We start from the raw sequence: 21,484 nt of genomic DNA on the forward strand, positions 1-21,484 counted from the left end.
TATTTATATCCCTATAGAAGACGTTTGGATTCCATTTTATGTTCGCTGCCAATCTATTCTCACACTCTCTCTCTCTCTTTGCTCCTCTTATTTTCTTTTTCACTTCCCCTCTGAACTTTCGATATTCAGCCTGGTTCTTACTTGCATGCTCCACCTGACATCCGCTTCCTCTTACTCTTCATTTCTTTCATCATTCAGGGAGCTCTGATTTTGGTTGTCTTACCATTTCCCCTAATGGGATTGTACCTCAATTGTACCTAAACCATCTCCTCTTTAAAGACAGCCCACTGTTCAATTACAGTTTTGCCTGCCAATCTTTGATTCAATTTACCTGGACCAGATCCATTCTCAACCCATTGAAATTGGACTTCCTCCAATTAAGTATTTTTACTCTAGATTGCTCCTTTTCCATTGCTAATCTAAACCTTATGCTACTGTGATCACTGTTCCCTAAATGTTCCTCTACTGACACTTGCTCCACCTCATTCCCCAGAACCAGATACAGCAATGTCTCCTTCCTCATTGAGCCAAACATGTACTGATCAAGAAAGTTCTCCTGAACACACCAGAAATCCCCTCCCCACTCTGCCCTTTATACTATTGCTATCCCAGTCTATATTAGGATAATTGAAGTCTCCCATTATCACACTATAGTTCTTACACCTCTCTGTAATTTCCCTGCAAATTTGCTCTTTATCCTTCCCACTAGTTGGTGGCCTATAGAATACATCCAGTAGTGTAATAGCACCTCTATTGTTTCTGAACTCTAACCAAATAGATTCTGTCCTTGACCCCTCCAGAACATTATCTTTCTCCAGCACTGTAATATTCTCCTTAATCAATACTGACACACCACCTCCTTTCTTTCCTTCCCTCTTTCCTGAACACCTATATCCAGGAATATTTATTACTCAATCCTGCCCTTTTTTGAGCTAGGTCTCCGTTATCACCACATCATATTTCCATGTAGCTATTTGCGCCTGCAGCTCACCAACCTTATTTACCATGCTTTGTGCATTCACACACATGCACTGTAAACCTATCTTAAAACTTCTTATATTATCTTTTTGTCTGACCCCACCTAATACCGTGCTGACTCTCCCAATCCTTTGTGCACCTTGTTTCTCCTTTCTAATGCTCCAACCTGGTGGATTTAAATAAAATAGGCCGAGTGATGTGTGCTATTTATTTAGTGGTACTGTTTGACAGACAGGAAACAGTGTGAGGTCGCCTCGTGCAAACTGTGAGGCGCGCGCGGCCACTTGCTTGTGTTGGGTGTGCGCACGCAAGTGTGTGCGTGATGACGTACTGACGTCTTCCCGGTCGAGTGTAGTCTCTGGCGCAGGGGGTCTCTATCATGGCGTCAATGCAGGTGAGTGTCTGAGCAACTCGGCGATGCTTTCCGGAGGTTATCGCTTTCTTGCGGGACAGGCATCGTTTTCTATCTTCACCCGAGCCAGGACGAGGCCCGGTACCCTCGGTACATGTACCCCGCCTCCTCAGCAGGGCCCTGGGAGAAGCGAGCAGTCCGACTGGCCGGCGGCTTATATATTTACAGATGTCTTTTTGTGCGGCTGTTGAAATCGCCGGGGGTGAGTGGCAGGGGGCTGATGGCGTGTGGACGGCTACTGGTGTGGGACTGGGGACGATGAGGCGAAGGGAGCGGGCGATGGACAAGTGAGCCCTCGGGGAGAGGTGGGCTCTCTTTCCCTGTACAAGTGATGGCAGCAGCATTGCTGGCAGACCGCACCGTGTGAAGGTTACAGGTGTCAGCGACACCAGGCGAAGACCCCGCAGGGACAGCGGCTGAGGAGTCGCCAGTCTCCTCCGCCATCGTCGTTTTTTTTTATTACTTCAGAAGTTGCTTTATTCAATTCGTCTTCATTTTCACGGCCTTAGTTTTGTTTGTCTCTTTCTCTCTTCCCCCCGAGTGAGGTAAGCTGTTGAGGATACGATCGTGTGATCAAGCAAAAACTACCTCTCATCGGTAAACTTATAACCACTGACTTTTTCGGTAATGGGCTTTTTAACGTATGAACGGACAAGTAACAATGGAAACCATAGCTGTGGACTTGGCGTCTCATTTGTGTTCGTTCTCCGTGATAAAACTTTCATCAGTCCAGAAAATGAAGACCCACATTATATTTCACATCCTGGATTTTTTTATTTACATCAATATTCATGAAAGCTGTAATTGAATAAGTCAATGCAGACTTGTTTTTGTGCACGTTAACACTCCCAAATTTGTAACTTGTACACAAATGCACGAGTCCAGCAATTGTATCGATTTAGTATTTATACAGTAATTAGGTGTGTTTATAAAAGGAGTGGCTGCGGAATTAAGTTAGGAAGTTATGAAACTGAATAAAGGTTCTATAGGATACAGAATTTGCCAACAGTGAAAAATCAATTACAATCTAACATTATTCACAGAAGTAAAACATTAGTTTGGGAAGTTGACTTAATTTGCACAATATTACAGTAATCATGCATATTTTCTAACTTCTATCTTTCTTTATTAGAAAAGATTACAGAAGGAACTAATGGCTTTGCAAAATGATCCACCCCCAGGAATGACTTTAAATGAGAAGAGTGTACAAAATTCAATTACACAGTATGTACTTTTATGCCTATTTTCATCTATTTAAAATGTAAAAAACAGGTTTAAATCACATGCATTTTTAAAATCGTGACAACTTTACTAGAACTGAAAATCATTTTCCAGTACAATTACTGTGTGGTTACGAAGACATGTGAATTGCATACGGTACCTTCAGTTGGATAAGTGGTGCTAGGTTATTGTTGAGAAGAAGGTATGATTAAGAAGATTACACAATTCTAACTATACCAGACTTTTTAAATAAGGTGAATCAGCTGTGATTTCACAATGTGAATATTATTTATATATAATTTGCTGGACAGATATCAAGGTGTAGCACTGATTTTAAAAAAAAATGAGGTTTAAAAGGATTATATTTATGTAGTTAATGAGACTAGTATGGTTGTTCACACAAAAGCTAAGTTTGTACAATGATTACTGTTTTATGAATGCTAATTCTGAATAGATTTCTGGAAATTTGAGAGCCATACCAAACATGCAAGATTTTTGTTTTGTGAATCTATTAGACACTGCATGGTTTGACAGGCTTTCAAGAAGTTTCTGGTGTAACTAATGAAGTGGTTATATACTCTGTCAATATTTTTGCAATGTGACTGTAATGTCGTCTCTTTTTTTAAAAAAAAAGGTCCAGATAGTGTCTTTGTTTACTTGATGTGTGGGTTTAGCAATGCCTGCCTATTTATAGAAGTAACTCTGCAATGTTGCAATTCTTGTGATATGTATGTACCATTCATTGTTGTTTAATTGCTTCATTTAACTCTTCACCCGACCACATGGTTTAGAACTGTATATGATCAGCACAATAAATTGTAATGCCTCTATTTGTGCCTGTGAATGCACCTATTTTACCTGGTGTGTAATTATGGGATTTCTGAACAGTTTCAGTTCCATATGGGTCATATGCAAGTAATTTATTTAGAATTTTCAATAGGTTATTACTGAAATACCTAACTTACAGAATTATGCAGTGGAGTATATAGAGGAACTTGTACCTGTATTCTAAAAATCTCTTGCTGCAGAAAACTTTTAATATCTTGCCTGTAATGTACAACACAGACTGTACTGATCTGATACAGTAACATATTTTAAAGCTGTTGCACTTAATTTAATGCATTCAGTTACAAAACTATAATTCAAAGAAAATGGAACCACTAATCCTGTTTATTAAGGAACTTTGCAGTAGTATGGTACAAACATTTAATCTGAATATCCAGATCCTGTTCTGCAGGAGACTGCTGGATTCATTTCAATAGTAAAGAAAACACCAAACTGTATTTTTAGTTTCATTTTATTGGGTGGGTGTTGGATTATGTATTTGAAACCTTTTCTGAGAGTGTACTGGAGCTTTTAATGTTAACACATTGCAGTTGATCAAGAAGTGGTAACCATGTTATGATTTGATGGATTATTTCAGTGGATTGAATGCTTGACTAAAATGTTTGATACAGTCATTAAAGTATGGTATTGTCTTTAGTAATGACTGTTTATGAAAGTCAATGTTTAAAAAAAAAATCTATAACCAGTGCTAATTTCAACTTAAACAAAATTGGCTTAACCAGAGTTTTTAACCTCTCCTTTGAGAATAGAATCTAAAATCTAGACCAGATACAGCCTCGTCGGAAAGCTCAGTACATGATATACCTTGAAAGCAGTCAAATAAACAATTAGCTAAAAATCTTTTGCAGCCAATAGCAAACTTTAATTTTATTTTTTAGTAGTTGAGTGCAATTTAGATTAAATGGAAGTGTATCCTCTGTAGCGTACCAGGAAAAGATACTATTGCTTTAATATTTTATGATCTTTTTTCTGCATTTTAGATGAGCTGAGAGAAACTGATAGCCACAGTATCATTCAATAAATAGTAAATTGCATTCCCTTAAAAGTGAATAACTTTTATAGGTGAAATTATAGCAACCAAGTTAAAATGTAAGATGGAGACAAAAATCTACATAGGAACCAGTTAATGAGTCACATGTAGCTGGTTGAACTCTAGGTACCAACTTAATTTTCAATGCAGTAGAAACAAAGACCTGTTAAATCCGTGTGCCTAGAAACATATGGAATATGCCTATAAGCATTTCATAGAATCATAGAATGATACCGAAGGAAGCTAACCCATCATGTCTGTGCTGGCTCTTTCAAAGAGTTATCCAATTAGTCCTACACCCCTGCTCTTTCCCCATAGCCATGCACATTTTTCCACTTCAAATATTTATCCAATTCCTTTTTTGAAAGTTATTGAATCAGCTTCCACTACCCTTTCAGCAGCGCAATCCAGATCAGAACCACTTGCTGCTTAAATTTTTTTCCCTTGTGTCACCACTGGTTATTTTGCCAATTACCTTAAAGCTGTGTCCTCCGGTGACCCAACCTTCTGCCACTGGAAACCATTTCTCCTTATTTACGCCAACAAAACCCTTAATGATTTTGAATATCTCTCAAATCTTCTCTTAAACTTCTCTGTTCGAAGGGGAACAACCCGAGTTTTTCTAATCCCTCCACATAACTAAAATCTTTCTTCTCCTTTGCACCCTCTCTAAGGCCTTTGCATTCTTCCTAAAGTGTGATGCCCAGAATTGGTCACAGTACTCCAGCTGGGGCATAACCAGTGTTTTATAAAGGTTGAGTATAATGTCCTCGCTTTTGTACTCTATGCTTCTATTTATAAAGCCAGGATCCTGTATGCCTTTTTAATAACTTTCTCAACTTGTCCTACCACCTTCAAAGACTTATGTACATACACCCTCAATTAAATTTAATCTGCTGTGTGTCTACCCATTTCACCAGTCTGTTGCTATCCTCCTCACTGTTTACTGCATTTTAATTTTGTATCTTCTGCAAACTTTGAAATTATGCCCCTTGTACCCAATTCCAGGTGATTAATATACAGTATATCAAAAAGAGCAGTGGTCCCAACACCGAGCCCTAGGGGACACCACTGCCCATTTCCCTCCAGTCTAGGGGGGGAAAAAACATTCACGACTAATTTCTGCTTTCAGTTCCTTGGCCAATTTTGTATTCACGCAGCCTCTGCCCCTTTAATCCTGTTGGATTCAATTTTGTGGCAATTAATTTTGTCTCGGATTATTGTGTCTCAAAGTTTCCCCACCACCGACGTTACACTGACTGGCTTGTAGTTGCCAGGTTTATCCCCCGCCTTTTTTTGAACAGTGATGTTTAACATTTGCTATTCTCCAGTACTCTGGCATATTGGAAGATTATGGCCAGAGCCTTTGCAGTTTCCATCCTTGCTTCCCTTAGCAGCCTAGGATGCATACCATCTGGACCAGGTGCCATTTCTATTTTGAGCACTGCCAACATTTTTAAATACTTCTTGTCTGTTTTTATCCTATCCAATTTCTCGCATACCTCCTTTTACTGTGACATTGGCAACATCCTCTTTATTGAAGACAGGTGCAAAGTACTCATTTAGTACCTTAGCCATGCCCTCTGCCTCCATAAGAAGATCTTTTTGGTCCCTAATCGGCCCTACCCTTCCTTTTGACTTCCCTTTTGCTATTTATATGTTTACAAAAGACTTTTGGGTTGCCTTTTATGTTACCATTTCATCTATACTCATACACACTCTTTGCCCTTTCTCAGTTTCCCCCTGTACTTTTTATATTCAGACATTGACACTTGTTCTGTAATATATGTTGAAAGATTTCTATTTTGAAAATGTAAAGACTCTTCCAATATCCAAAAGGGGTTAGTAAAAAGTAAGTAGAGAAGTTATAACTTAGTAATATTTACATCTACAATTAAGATTTTTTAAACTTTAAGGGCTAGAACCTCCACTTATCGCCCCAAAATGGGCATTATTTCCAGTGTGGGCGGTAAAAAAGGGTTTTCAGATCACCGGCTTCTCGCCCATTCTCAAAACACCAAGTTTACATTTTTGAAAATGCGCATTAACCGCGAGCAATATCAAATGGGCGGTAGCGTTAAATTTTTCTGACCTCCTTCCGTAAAGTGTGGCCGTCCTTAGCAATGGCATGGCAACGTTCGAATCCTGCGATTTCAGGAGGTCAAGGGTCATCATGACATGCGCAGAACAGGAGACGGACAGAGAGAGAGGGAGCTCACAGGAACTGAAAGTGTGTGTGGCTGTGGTGTGTGCTTGTTTGGCTGTTGTGGGAGGAACAACGGAGATTCACCAGCAGCAAAAGCCTACTAAGCACCAAGAACATAGTTGGCACCGAGTTTTTGTCCAACAAATAAGATATAACATGGAAGGGATGGAGGAGGCCCTGGAGCTGGTAGCCAGGAACACTGGTGGTGGAGGGCTCCCAGTGGTCCCGGAGCGTCGCACTGCACCCTAAGGTGACGCACCCCCATTGCTAACCACACATGAGTCACCAGTAACATCTTGCTTATGGCTCAGAGCACGCTCCCACCTCTGGACCGTCCTCTTCCGTATCCGTTCAAGCAGCGCTTTGGCTGTCACCCCCGCCCCCCAAAATGAAGAATCTCCTGAGGACCTCCTCGGCCAGGAGGGGTGGAGGGAAAGGGTTGGTTTGAACAGAAATACTGATGATTTCAGACTAATGTTCGGTTTAAATGTTTTTTAGTTAACAAAACCTTGCAGCACGTTGGCTCAGATAACTGCACCATTACACACTGGTGATTCCTTAACATCAAAGAGTATAATCGCACTTAACTTCAAACAACTTAAACTTTAACTGTCACCAAGGTAATGCCCACCATTGATGTATGACTTGCACACCCAGCAGTGTGTCATCCTTGTAAATAACACCAACGTTCTTTCAGGCAAAGCGATCATTGATGAGCTCCTGATGTAAGGCTCTTGCAGCTATCATGCCACCATGGGCCCTTTTCATGCGGTCTACAGGGAGGCGGGGGCATGGCTTCAGCGTCAGCCTGATTGTCCAGCCCGATGTCAGCGTCCGCCTCCTCATCCTCCTCTTCCTCTCTCTGGTGAGGTGGACTGTCAGACTCATCAGGCAATTCTTGTCCCCTCCTGATAACCAAGTTGTGTAGGATGGAGCACATCACCATGAATTGAGCTACCTGCTCAGGGTGGTATTGGAGCTTGCCTCCTGAGTGGTCCAGGCATCTAAAGCACTGCTTCAGCACTCCAGTGCTTTTCACGATATTGCGAGTTGCTCTGTGGCTCTCGTATCGCCTCTCGGCCTCGGTTTGGGTGTCATGCAGGGGGGGTCATCAGCCAGGTGACGAGGCCATATCCTTTGTCCCCAAGCATCCAGCATTGACCTTGTGGCTCATTGTTAAACAAGTCAGATACAGTGCTCTCACGTAGGACGTGAGCATCATGGATGCTGCCTGGAAATCGAACATTCACTGCCAGTATAATTTGCTGGTGGTCGACAACCAGCTGGACATTCACGGAGTGGAATCCCTTGCGGTTCCTGAAAACCTCAGCATCACGATGTGTGTACAGTCTATTGCTTCCTGCACCTTGGGGAAGTTTGCAATTCTGGAGATTCCTAGAGCCCTCTCACTCTGTGCCTCCCTGGTGATAGGGAAGCTGATCAAGTCCCTCCTGCTTGCGTGCAGGGCTTCAGTGACCTGTCTAATGCAGCGATATGTGGCATGCTGAGAAAGTCCGCAAATGTCGCCAGCTGTGGCCTGAAAAGAACCCGAGGCGTAGAACGACAGTGCCGCGATGACTTTGACCTCGACGGACTGTGCAATTCTAATGGTGCTGGCAGGCTGCAGATCTGCCCTTATCAGCTGGCATACCTCAGTGATAACCTCTCTGTGGAAGCGCAGTCTCCGAAGGCAGGTGGTGTCGGGCAAGTCGAGGTAAGAATGCTTCTCCATATACTTGCGGGGGGTGTAACGTCTGGTTGTCCTCCTCTGTCTGTCACTTCGTACATTGGGCACATAATGCAGTGGAGCGTTCCTTCGACGATGTCGAGTCTGCTGCATGTATTTGGTCACCAAGAAAGGGTGAGGAAGGACATGCCCCATTGCAGTAGCTCTCTGTTTTCTACCGATTGCTCACAAACAAGGAATGTCCCGACGAACATACCTCTTCAATTCCAATCGGTCACAGTGTGGTCAAGATGTTTTTAGAGATGTTCACATCAACTCCAACGACCTGCAGAGTACATCCGAACTCTGCCGAGGTTAAAGCACAGCAGCGTTTTAAAGGACGTGACATGTGATCTACAACATGGCATCCACAATGTTCCGGTTAGTTCCACTTTTTGTGGGCAGTTTTTTGTGTGGGCGAAATGTGTGCGAGGTGGTGAAATTGACAGTGGGCGATCTCCATGGCCACTCGTTTGGGTAAATATGCTCTTTATGACAAAAAACATTGGGTGGGCGTTAATATTGGATCTCGGCGTTAATTCCGTGCAGAAAGTAACGCTAAGCGACATTGTGGGCGTTGGATTCGCCCATTCTGCTGATTCCGCCCATGTATATTGTCATTTTTATACTGTATTCCTTGGTGCTGTATAAAAGTAGGAAGTTTCTATTTGTATTAACTGAATTGCAGCCGTTTCTCTGGCTCTCCATTATCACAAGACCTACTGCTGATGGTCCCCTTGGAAGATAAGCCACACCCTGAAGTTTCTCTGGAATGTCTGAATGGAACCTCCCGGCTTAACTTCGCACATTGTAACATGATCCATTTTGACTTCAGAAGTCAGAAAGGGCACATCCCTCCCCCAGCCAAAGTGTTTTACTCCAGCGCAAGTGCATCCCTCTCCCAGCCAAAGTGCCTTACCCCAGTACGTGCATGACCTTACCCCCACCCCACCCCACGCCACACCATAGATGGGTCATTGTGTATAGATTGTTAACAGGTTTATTGGGTATGAAACGTTTCCCCTGCCCACCTTTGGCTCAAAGCCTCCTTGATAAAGTGCAACATTCCCACCGACACCTGGGAGTCCCTGGCCAAAGAGCACCCTAAGTGGAGGAAGTGCATTCGGGAGGGCGCTGAGCACCTCTAGTCTCATCGCTGAGAGCATGCAAAAACCAAGCGCAGGTAGCGGAAAGAGCGTGCGGCAAACCAGTCCCACCCACCCTTTCCCCGAAGAACATAACATAAGAACACAAGAATTAGGAACAGGAGTAGGCCATCTAGCCCCTCGAGCCTGCTCCGCCATTCAACAAGATCATGGCTGATCTGGCCGTGGACTCGGCTCCACTTACCCACCCGCTCCCCGTAACCCTTAATTTCCTTATTCGTTAAAAATCTATCTATCTGTGATTTGAATACATTCAATGAGCTAGCCTCAACTGCTTCCTTGGGCAGAGAATTCCACAGATTCACAACCCTCTGGGAGAAGAAATTCCTTTTCAACTCGGTTTTAAATTGGCTCCCCCTTATTTTGAGGCTGTGCCCCCTAGTTCTAGTCTTCCCGACCAGTGGAAACAACCTCTCTGCCTCTATCTTGTCTATCTCTTTCATTATTTGAAATGTTTCTATAAGATCACTCCTCATCCTTCTGAACTCCAACGAGTAAAGATCAAGTCTACTCAATCTATCATCATAAGGTAACCCCCTCATCTCCGGAATCAACCTAGTGAATCGTCTCTGTACCCCCTCCAAAGCCAGTATATCCTTCCTTAAGTAAGGCGACCAAAACTGCACGCACTACTCCAGGTGCGGCCTCACCAATACCCTATACAGTTGCAGAAGGACCTCCCTGCTTTTGTACTCCATCCCTCTCGCAATGAAGGCCAACATTCCATTCGCCTTCCTGATTACCTGCAAACTAACTTTTTGGGATTCATGCACAAGGACCCCCAGGTCCCTCTGCACTGTAGCATGTTGCAATTTCTCCCCATTCAAATAATATTCCCTTTTACTGTTTTTTCTTTTTCCCCCAAGGTGGATGACCTCACATTTTCTGACATTGTATTCCATCTGCCAAACCTTAGCCCATTCGCTTAACCGATCTAAATCTCTTTGCAGCCTCTCTGTGTCCTCTACACAACCCGCTTTCCCACTAATCTTTGTGTCATCTGCAAATTTTCCAGGTCATCTATGTATATTGTAAACAGTTGTGGTCCCAGCACCGATCCCTGTGGCACACCCTAACCACCGATTTCCAACTCGAAAAGGACCCATTTATCCCGACTCTCTGCTTTCTGTTAGCCAGCCAATTCTCTATCCATGCTAATACATTTCCGCTGACTCCGCGTACCTTTATCTTCTGCAGTAACCTTTTGTGTGGCACCTTATCAAATGCCTTTTGGAAATCTAAATACACCACATCCATCGGTACACCTCTATCCACCATGCTCGTTATATCCTCCAAGAATTCCAGTAAATTAGTTAAACATGATTTCCCCTTCATGAATCCATGTTGCGTCTGCTTGATTGCACTATTCTTATCTAAATGTCCCGCTATTTCTATCTTATTGATAGCTTCAAGCATTTTCCCCACTACAGATGTTAAACTAACTGGCCTATAGTTACCTGTCTTTTGTCTGCCCCCTTTTTTAAACGGAGGCGTTACATTAGCTGCTTTCCAATCCGCTGGTATCTCCCCAGTGTCCAGAGAATTTTGGTAGATTATAACGAATGCATCTGCGATAACTTCCGCCATCTCTTTTAATACCCTGGGATGCATTTCATCCGGACCAGGGGACTTGTCTACCTTGAGTCCTATTAGCCTGTCCAACACTACCCCCCTAGTGACAGTGATTATCTCAAGGTCCTCCCTTCCCACATTCCCGTGACCAGCAATTTTTGGCATGGTTTTTGTGTCTTCCACTGTGAAGACCTCAAGGACTGTGTGTCCCATCTGTGAATGGGACTGTGGTTCTCGTATTGGACTGTTCAGTCACCGACGATCTCATTTTTAGAGTGGAATCAAGTTTTCCTCGATTCTGAGGGACTGCCGATGATGATGATGATTGGGTATGAAGTGAATTGTGACAGTGTCATGACTTCCGGATTTCATCCACTCCAACGATGTCTCTTGGAGAGCAGTGTGGGCGGGGGGAGTATAGCGAATAAGGGAGATGAGCTGAGAGCACAGGGAGTATGATATAGCTCTTAGAGACATGGCTAAAAGAGGGGCAGGTATGGCTGCTTAACATTCCTGGTTACAGGATTTTCAGATAGGATAGAGAGAGGGGTAAAAAGGGACTGAGGGTCGTGGTATTGATTAAATAAACTATTACAGCTGTGAGGAGTGATGATATGTTAGAAGGATCATCAATGAAGCCATATGGGTTCAACGGAAAAACAAAAGCTGAGAGTGTACTATGGACCCCCAAACAATGGGCCCAAGTTTCGGGCCGCGCCTAGAACGGCGCAGCCCCGACCTGGACGCCCGTTTTTCACACCACAAAGTGTGCCTAAAAAAAACTTGCAGATTCACCGGCTCCCTGCTGGTCCTCTTGAGTCAGGCGCGGCGCAGCACGAGCAGTTGGGGGCGGAGCTAGGTCCCTGTGCTGAAAACAGTGCCAGGACCTCTGCACATGCGCGCTACAGTGGGCGCGCATGTGCAATAGCTCCAGGCGCCCAAAACTGTGTGGGAGGGGCCCGAAGCACGCAACCCCTAGCACTGGCTGAATGGCCTCACTGGGGCTGCGTGCATAAGGCTGCCTCCCATGCCCAGCTCTTGCTTCCTCCCGACTCGACTCCAGCTTCCCCGCCCCCCCCCCCAGGACTGGACCCGACACGCACTCTTCCCCCCCCCCACCCGACCTGACCTCCCTCTCCCTCCGACCCGACCCGACCCGCGCTCGCCTGCACTCAGCTGACCACCCTCTCCCTCCGACCCGACCCGACCTGCGCTCCCGACCCGACCCAACGCCACCTACCTGTAAATCTGGTGCTGGGGACGGGCCCTGCCCGAAGTCTTGGGCCCGGCCAGGCCCGGCCCGTTCAGTCTCCCCTCCCTTCCCTCCCCTCACTGTCAGAAACACAGACACACACTGGGTGGGGGGGGGGAGGGGCAACCCAGCACGCTGTTGGAGGGCTCCCGGTGCTGCAGTCGGTAAGTAGAAAATGTTTTATTTATTGATTTAAAAAAAAAAATTATTTCTTCCTTTTTTTTGATTGATGTTTTTATCATTTATTATTGATGATGGCTCTATTTGTAAAACTGAAATGTTTAATGTTTGTAAACTTCCCTTTAAACCCCCACCCCCCCACCCCATTCCCTACGCCTGATTTGTAACCTACGCCTGATTTTCTAAAGTGTAGACAAGGTTTTTCGAGCATACAAAAATCTTCACTTACTCCATTCTAAGTTAGTTTGGAGTAAGTTTTCACTGCCAAAACTTTGAAAACAGGCGTAAGTGGCCGGACACGCCCCCTTTTGGAAAAAAAAATTCTGTTCCAAAGTGAAACTGTTCTAACGGACTAGAACTGGAGCAAACTAAATGCCGAGAATTTGAATTTCTAAGATACTCCGTTCCACACCAGTTGTTCCAAAAAATCAGGAGCAACTGAGGCCGAAACTTGGGCCCAATGAGAGGGAGATTTAAGAGCAAATATGTCTGTACATTTGAGAAAAAACTATAAGGCATTAATAGTAGGCGATTTCAACCCTAATACCCTAATTAATTGGGATAAAATTAGTGTGATGGGTATAGAGGGTACGGAATTCCTAAAATGCATTCAGGAGAACTTTTTTAGCCAGTAAGTAGCATGCCCAACACGGGAGGGTCGATTCTGGACAGTTTTAGGGAATGAAGAGGGGCAGGTGGAAGGGATATCGGTGGGAGAGCATTTAGGTGCTCGTGACCATAATTCAGTTAGATTTAAGGTAGTTATGGAAAAGGACAAGGATAGACCAGGAATAAAAGTTCTAAATTGGGGAAGAGCCAATTTTGTTAAGCTCAGGTGATGTAGCCAAAGTGGACTGGAAATAGTTACTTGATGGTAAATCAGTGTCAGAGCAGTGGGAGGCATTCAAGGAGACGATCCAGAGGGTTCAGACCAAAATGTGTGAAAAAGAGTGGGACTAACAAATCTAGAGCTCCCTGGATGTCTAGGGACATGGCAGGATAAAGTAAAAAATGGAAGCTTGTGATACTGAGGGCTAAATACTGCAGAATCTTTACAGAAAGTGCAGGGGTGAAATTAAAAAGTATATTCGGAAAGCAAAGACAGAGCTTGAAAAATTCTTTGGTTTTTCCTTGATTTTATTGCAAAGGTCTTTTATAAATATATTGGCCCCAAGTTTCCACACGCTACAAAATGTGCGCCTGTTTTTCGCGCCGAAAACACGCTATTCTCGAGCGCTTTGCAGCTCCATGGCAGCTTGGCGCGGCGCCCAGGGGGCGGAGCCTACCACTCGCGCCGATTTTGTAAGTAGGAGGGGGCGGGTACCATTTAAATTGGCTTTTTTTCGTGCCGGCAACTCTGCGCGTTGGAGCGTTCGCGCATGCGCAGTGTGAAGGAAACATTGGCACTCGGCCATTTTTGTAGTTCTTTGTAGCTGTTTAATTTTTGAACATTTTTTAATAAAAGCACATTGCCCTTCTATGATCAGCACTGAGGCTTCTTGCAGCAGTGAGAAGGCTGCAGGAAGCCTCAGAAGTTGAGGCAGCCGTTTCCCCCCGCTGCGGTCGGTCGGGCCCTCAATCCCTCCCTCCCCCCGCCGTCGGGAACGGCTGCCTCCCCCCCCCTGCTGCGGTCGGTCGGTCGGCCCCCCCCCCCCCCCCCTGCCGTCCTGCCTCCCCCCCCCCCCCCCCCCCGCTTCAGTCGGTCGGGTCCTCACTCCCGCCCCCCGCCGTCGGGAACGGCTGTCTCCCCCCCGCAGCAGTCAGTCGGGTTCTTACTGCCTCCTCCCCCCCCCCTGCTGGCAAATGGAATTCACTCCAGAGAAGTGTGAGGTAATGCACTTGGGAAGGGCTAACAAGGAAAGGAAATACACATTAAATGGTAGGACATTGAGAAGTGTAGAGAAACAAAGGGACTTTGGAGTGCATGTCCACAGATCCCTGAAGGTAGCAGGCCAGGTAGAAAACATAAGAAATAGGAGCAGGAGTAGGCCATACGGCCCTTCGATCCTGCTCTGCCATTTAATACGGTCATGGCTGATCCGATCATGGACTCGGGTCCACTTCCCTGCCTGCTCCCCATAACCCCTTATTTCCATATCGTTTAAGAAACTGTGTATTTATGTCTTACATTTATTCAATGTCCCAGTTTCCACAACTCTGAGGCAGTGAATTCCACAGATTTACAACCCTCAAAAGAAATTTCTCCTCATCAGTTTTAAATGGGCGGCCCCTTATTCTAAGATTATGCCCTCTAGTTCTAATCTCCCCTATCAGTGGAAACATCCTCTCTGCAGCCACTTTGTCAAGCCCCCTCATAATCTTATATGTTTCGATAAGATCACACCTCATTCTTCTGAATTCCAATGAGTCGAGGCCCAACCTTTCCTCAAGTCAACCCCCTCATCTCCAGAATCAACCTAGTGAACCTTCTCTGAACTGTCTCCAAAGCAAGTATATCCTTTCGTAAATATGGAAACCAAAACTGCACACACTATTCCAGGTGTGGCCTCACCAATACCCTGTATAATTGTAGCAAGACTTCCCTGCTTGTATACTCCATCCCCTTTGCAGTAAAGGCCAAGATTCCATTGGCTTTCCTGATCACTTGCTGTATTTGCATACTATCTTTTTGTGTTTCATGCACAAGTACCTCCAGGTACTGCTGTACTGAAGCACTTTGCAATCTTTCTCCATTTAAATAATAACTTGCTCTTTGATTTTTTTTCTGCCAAAGTGTATGACCTCACACTTTCCAACATTATACTCCATCTGCCAAATTTTTGCCCACTCACTTAGCCTGTCTCTGTCCTTTTTCAGATTTTTTTGTCCTCTTCGCACATTGCTTTTCCTCCCATTTTTTGTATCGTCAGCAAACTTGGCTACATTACACTCTGTCCCTTCCTCCAAGTCGCTAATATCGAATGTAAATAGTTGGGATCCTAGCACTGATCACTGCGACACCCCACTAGTTACTGATTGCAAACCTGAGAATGAACCATTTATCCCGACTCTGTTTTCTGTTAGTTAGCCAATCCTCTATCCATGCTAATATATTACCCCCAACCCTGTGAACTTTTATCTTGTGCAGTAACCTATTATGTGGCACCTTGTCAAATGCCTTCTGGAAGTCCAAATACACCACATCCACTGGTTCTCCTTTATCCACCCTGTTCGTTACATCCTCAAAGAATTCCAGCAAATTTGTCAAACATGACTTCCCCATCATAAATCCATGCTGACTCTGCCTGATCGAATTTTGCTTTTCCAAATGTCCTGCTACTGCTTCTTTAATAATGGACTCCAACATTTTCCCAACCACAGATGTTAGGCTAACTGGTCTATAGTTTCTTGCTTTTTGTCTGCCTCCTTTTTTAAATAGGGGCGTTACATTTGCAGTTTTCCAATCTGCTGGGACCTCCCCAGAATCCAGGGAATTTTGGTAAATTACAACCAATGCATCCACAATCCCTGCCGCTACTTCTCAAGACACTAGGATGCAAGCCATCAAGTCCAGGGGATTTATCTGCCTTTTGGTCCCATTAAAAGAACATAAGAAATAGGAACAGGAGTCGGCCATACGGTCCGTCGAGCCTGCTCCGCCATTCAATAAGATCATGGCTGATCTGATCATGGACTCAGCTGCACTTCCCCGCCCACTCCCCATAACCCCTTATCCCCTTATTGTTTAAGAAACTGTCTCTTTCTGTCTTAAATTTATTCAATATCCCAGCTTCCACAGCTCTCCGAGGCAGCAAATTCTACAGATTTACAACCCTCTGAGAGAAGAAATTCCTCCTCATCTTTGTTTTAAATGGACGGCCCCTTATTCTATGAATACCACCTCCTTTTGATTAGGCACTTTCCAGCCTACTGGACTCCACATTGGTTAAGAAGGCATACAGAATGCTTGCCTTTATTAGCCAAGGCATAGAATACAGGAGAAGGGGGGGGATTTGCTTGAACTGTACAAAACACGAGTTAGGCCACAGCTAGAGTACTGCGTGCAGTTCTGGTCACCGCATTAGAGGAAGGATGTGATTGCACTGGAGAGGGTACAGAGAAGATTTACGAGGATGTTGCCGCGAGTGGAGAATCTTGGCTATGAGGACAGATTGGATAGGCTGTGCTTGTTTTCCTTGGAACAGAGGAGGCTGAAGGGAGAACTTATTGAGGCGAATAAAATTATGAGGGGCCTAGATATAGTGGATAGAAAGGGCCTATTTTGCTCAGCAGAGGGGGCATAAATTTAAAGTAATTGGGAGAAGGTTTAGAGGGCATTTGCGGGGAAATTTATTTCACCAGAGGGTTGTGGGGGTCTGGAACTCACTGTTTTAAGGAGCACCTTAAAGGGTTCCCTTTGTCCTCGCCTTCCACTCCACCAACCTCCACATTCAAAAGATCATCCACCAGCGTGATCCCACCCCCAAACACTCTTCTCCTCCTCTCCCCATTCAGCATTCTGAAGGGAGTGTTCCCTCTGCTACACTCCTCAATCACCCCTAACATCCACTCGCCTTCTCGTGCAAGCACAGGAGATGCACCATCTGCCCTTTTACCTCCTCCCTTCCCACCGTCCAGGGCCCAAGCACTCCTTTGAGGTGAAACGGCAATTTACTTGTACTTTCAATTTAGTATACTGTATTCACTGCTCATGATGCTATCTACTTTACATTGGGCAGATTGGATGACTGCTTTGCGGAACACCTCAGTTCAGTCCGCAAGCGTTACCCTGGGCTTCTGGTAGTCTGTCACGTTTTAATTCTCTGCTCCACTCCCACTCTGACCTCTCTGTCCTTGGCCTCTTGTACTGCTCCAATGAAGCTCAACATAAGCTCGGAACAGCACCTCTCTTTTGATTAGGCACTTTACAGCCTACTGGATTCCACATTGAGTTCAACAATTTTCGATCATAATCACTACTCCCATTTTTTTCAGACAGCAGGTGCTGGGATAGGTTCTGGTGTTGCCATTTACATCTCTTCCAGACTCATCTTTTGTTTCTTTACTTGTCCCATTAACATCTCCTTTTGCCTTGCACAATCATATCTTTTGTCATTTAATCTCTCTTGGCTTCCACCCTATCACAGATCTTCCCTTTTGTTCTTCCCCTCCCCTTTCCCTGCCTCTGCACTTGGTTAAAACCTGTTACATCTAACTTTTTCTAGTTCTAACGAAAGGTGATTGACGTGAAACGTTAACCCTGTTGTGTATCAATAGGAGGTGGGTGGGGTGGCTTGACCCATCCACCTCCACGGAGGTGTGTGGGGGGCCTGACCCATCCACCTCCATGGCACGAACCTGGTATTGCAGTACTTCCAGGAACGGTGCAGTGGCTCTAGGCCTTTTGGCTAAGAGCATTGGCGCAGAGTGATCCTTGATGTGTGCAAGGTGACCTCTGGCATTTGTGATTTGACAAAGAATTGGAAAGATTGGCTACGAATTAAAAAAAAAAATCATTACCTATTCCTTCTGCCTCACTACTCTTCACTAACTGTGCGGTGACCATTTCATGGTATGGGTTTTCCAGGCCCCTTCTGTATAATAGTGTTTCTTAAGCTCAGTGAGTTCAAGCCTATTCATCTGGAGGTACATATTCCACCTGTGGTTGTTGTAGGCACAGTGGTTTCCAAAAACACTCTCATAATGCAATTTCTGTACAATACTGCTATCCACTGTTCTGCCATAGTCAGATTTTTGAAAGATAAGGGAGTCGAAGGTTATGGGGAGAGGGCAGGGAAATGGAGTTGAGGCCAAGATCAGATCAGCCATGATCTAATTGAATGGCTCGAGGGGCCAGATGGCCTACTCCTGCTTCTATTTCTTAGGTTATGTTTAACAGGTAGGTGAAACAACAGAACTTTCATGGCCTTTCAGATAAATGTATCTTTAATATATAAATCCTCTATTTACATCATTTTAAGGGAACGATTTGTGCTGGTTATTAATAGTTTAAAAAGAATTCTTGAGTGCCCAGACTATTTTTGTATAGAACTTTTGCAACCCAGTCTGAACTGAATTCAGACCAGATCAGATAGATGAAAAAGGCAATGTTCTAGCCCATCATTATAGCCCGTCTCTTCTCTTTCCATTTCCTCTTGTCTTTCTCGCCGCCTGCCCCACACACCCCCACACCTCCAAAAAACAGTCAGAAGGGTTTTACATACCATCATCTTGATAGCCAGCAGCATAAATAATTTATCAAAATAATTTTTTTTTAAAATTGGTTTGCTTCCATCATGTCCTTTACACATGAAGGTGAATCTTTCTTCGAAGAGATATCAGTTTTATCAATGAACTTCCCTCCCATAAAGACCTTTTTGGGATTCTGAGAGTGGTTTTGTTGTCTGGCTTGATAATCGGTGCTTGGGACCAGTCTGCCGATAAACAGATTTGTACTGACTGGGTATTGCTGATACACTGACACCAAATTTCCATGCTAGGTAGTTCTAGTTTGGCAATCAGCCAGTCTTCTATACATGGAACTGCCCCTTTGTCCGATAGATTGTGCTGTGTACAATTCTGTTCGTCATTATAAAAAAGATAGAGGCACTGGAGTTGGTGCAAAAAAGATTTACAAGGATGATACCAGAAATGAGAGGTTACACCTATCCGGAAAGGATGAAAAAAGGCTGAGGGGTGAATAGAAACAAAGAAGAGTCGGCCATTCGGCCCTTCGAGCCTGCACCACCATTCAATATGATCATGGCTGATCATTCACCTCAGTACCTCTTTCCTGCTTTCTCTCCATAACTCTTGATCCCTTTAGCCGTAAGGCCCATATCTAACTCCCTCTTAAATATATCCAATGAACTGGCATCAACAACTCTCTGTGGTAGGGAATTCCATAGGTTAACAACTCTCTGAGTGAAGAAGTTTCTCCTCATCTCAGTCCTAAATTAGGTTTATCCCTTATCCTTAGACTATGACCCCTGGTTCTGGACTTCCCCAACATCGGGAACATTCTTCCTGCATCTAACCTGTCCAGTCCAGTCAGAATTTTATATGTTTCTATGAGATCCCCTCTCATCCTTTTAAATTCCAGTGAATACAGGCCCAGTCGATCCAGTCTCTCCTCATATGTCAGTCCTGCCATCCCGGGAATCAGTCTGGTGAACCTTCGCTGCATTCCCTCAATAGCAAGAACATCCTTCCTCAGATTAGGAGACCAAAACTGAACACAATATTCCAGGTGAGGCCTCACTATGGGGCCAAGTTTCGGCCTGAGTTGCTCCTGTTTTTTTTGGAGCAACTGGTTTAGAATGGAGTATCTTAGAAATTTGAATTCTCGATTTAGTTTGCTCCAGTTCTAGTCCGTTAGAACAGTTTCACTTTGGAACAGAATTTTTTTTTCAAAAGGGGGCGTATCCGGCCACTTACACCTGTTTTCAAAGTTTCGGCAGTGAAAACTTACTCCAAACTAACTTAGAATGGAGTAAGTGAAGATTTTTGTACATTCGAAAAAACCTTGTCTACACTTTAGAAAATCAGGCGTAGGTTACAAATTAGGCGTAGGGAATGGGGGGGGGGTTTAAAGGGAAGTTTACAAACATTAAACACTTCACTTTTACAAATAAAGAGCCATCATCAATAATAAATGATAAATACATCAATAAATCAACCAATAAATCAATAAAAAAAAATTAATAAAAAATATATTTTTTAAAAAATCAATAAATAAAACATTTTCTACTTACCGACTGCAGCACCGGGAGTCCTCCAACAGCGTGTTGGGATGGCCCCCCGCAGTGTGTCTCTGTCAGTGTCTATCTGTCTGTGTGTGTGTGTGTGTCTCTCTCACTTTGTCAGTGTCTGTGTTTCTGACAGGGAGGGGAGGAGGGTGGGGGGGAGAAGGGGGGTGTAGGGGTAGGGTAGGGTGGTGGGGTGGGGAGAAGGGGGGTGTGGGGGTAGGGTGGGGGGGGTGGGGAGAAGGGGGGTGTGGGGGTAGGGTGGGGGGTGGAGAAGGGTTGTGGGGGTGGGGTGGGGAGGAGAAGGAGTGGTGTTGGGGGGAGAAGGGGTGTTGGGGGGGAGAAGGGGTGTTGGGGGGAGAAGGGGTGTTGGGGGAAGGGTGAAGGGGTGTGTGGGGGGGGGTGAAGGGGTGTGTGGGGGAGGGGGGTGAAGGGGTGTGTGGTGGTGGGGGTGAAGGGGTGTGTGGGGTGGGGTGAAGGGGTGTGTGGGGTGGGGTGAAGGGGTGTGTGGGGGGGGGTGAAGGGGTGTGGGGGGGGGGGTGAAGGGGTGTGTGGGGGGGGGGGTGAAGGGGTGTGGGGGGGGGGGTGACGGGGTGTGGGGGGGGTGACGGGGTGTGTGGGGGGGGTGACGGGGTGTGTGGGGGGGGGTGACGGGGGTGTGGGGGGGGTGACGGGGTGTGTGGGGGGGGTGACGGGGTGTGGGGGGGGTGACGGGTTGGGGGGTGACGGGGTGTGTGGGGGGGTGACGGGGTGTGTGGGGGGGTGACGGGGGTGTGGGGGGGGGTGACGGGGTGTGGGGGGGGGTGAGGTGTGTGGGGGGGGGTGAAGGTGTGTGGGGGGGGTGAAGGGGTGTGGGGGGGGGTGAAGGGGTGTGGGGGGGGTGAGGTGTGTGGGGGGGGTGAAGGTGTGTGGGGGGGTGAAGGGTGTGGGGGGGGTGAAGGTGTGTGGGGGGGTGAAGGTGTGTGGGGGGGGGTGAAGGGGTGTGTGGGGGGGGGTGAAGGGGTGTGTGGGGGGGTGAGGGGGTGTGTGGGGGGGTGTGGGTGTGGGGGGGGGTGAAGGGTGTGTTGGGGGGGGGTGAAGGGGGTGTGTGGGGGGGGTGAAGGGGTGTGTGGGGGGGGTGAAGGGGTGTGTGGGGGGGGTGACGGGGTGTGTGGGGGGGGTGAAGGGGTGTGTGTGTGGGGGGGGGGGTGAAGGGGTGTGTGGGTGGGGG

General features: G+C 45.7%; 1 protein-coding gene across 2 annotated transcripts in view; it reads left to right on the top strand.

Moving 5' to 3' along the window:
- The first annotated feature begins 1,297 nt into the window (after nt 1-1,297).
- Nucleotides 1,298-21,484, top strand: part of ube2wb (ubiquitin conjugating enzyme E2 Wb) — a 117,550-nt gene continuing 97,363 nt past the window's right edge. For both annotated transcript variants that reach the window (XM_070891141.1, XM_070891147.1), the window contains exons 1-2: nt 1,298-1,372; nt 2,523-2,614. In XM_070891141.1, the coding sequence (XP_070747242.1) occupies nt 1,358-1,372; nt 2,523-2,614 (107 nt within the window). In that variant the 5' untranslated portion in view covers nt 1,298-1,357. The remainder of the gene's footprint in view (nt 1,373-2,522; nt 2,615-21,484) is intronic.

The sequence above is a fragment of the Pristiophorus japonicus genome, chromosome 1, assembly GCF_044704955.1.
Source record: "Pristiophorus japonicus isolate sPriJap1 chromosome 1, sPriJap1.hap1, whole genome shotgun sequence".
In the NCBI taxonomy this organism is placed as follows: domain Eukaryota; kingdom Metazoa; phylum Chordata; class Chondrichthyes; family Pristiophoridae; genus Pristiophorus; species Pristiophorus japonicus.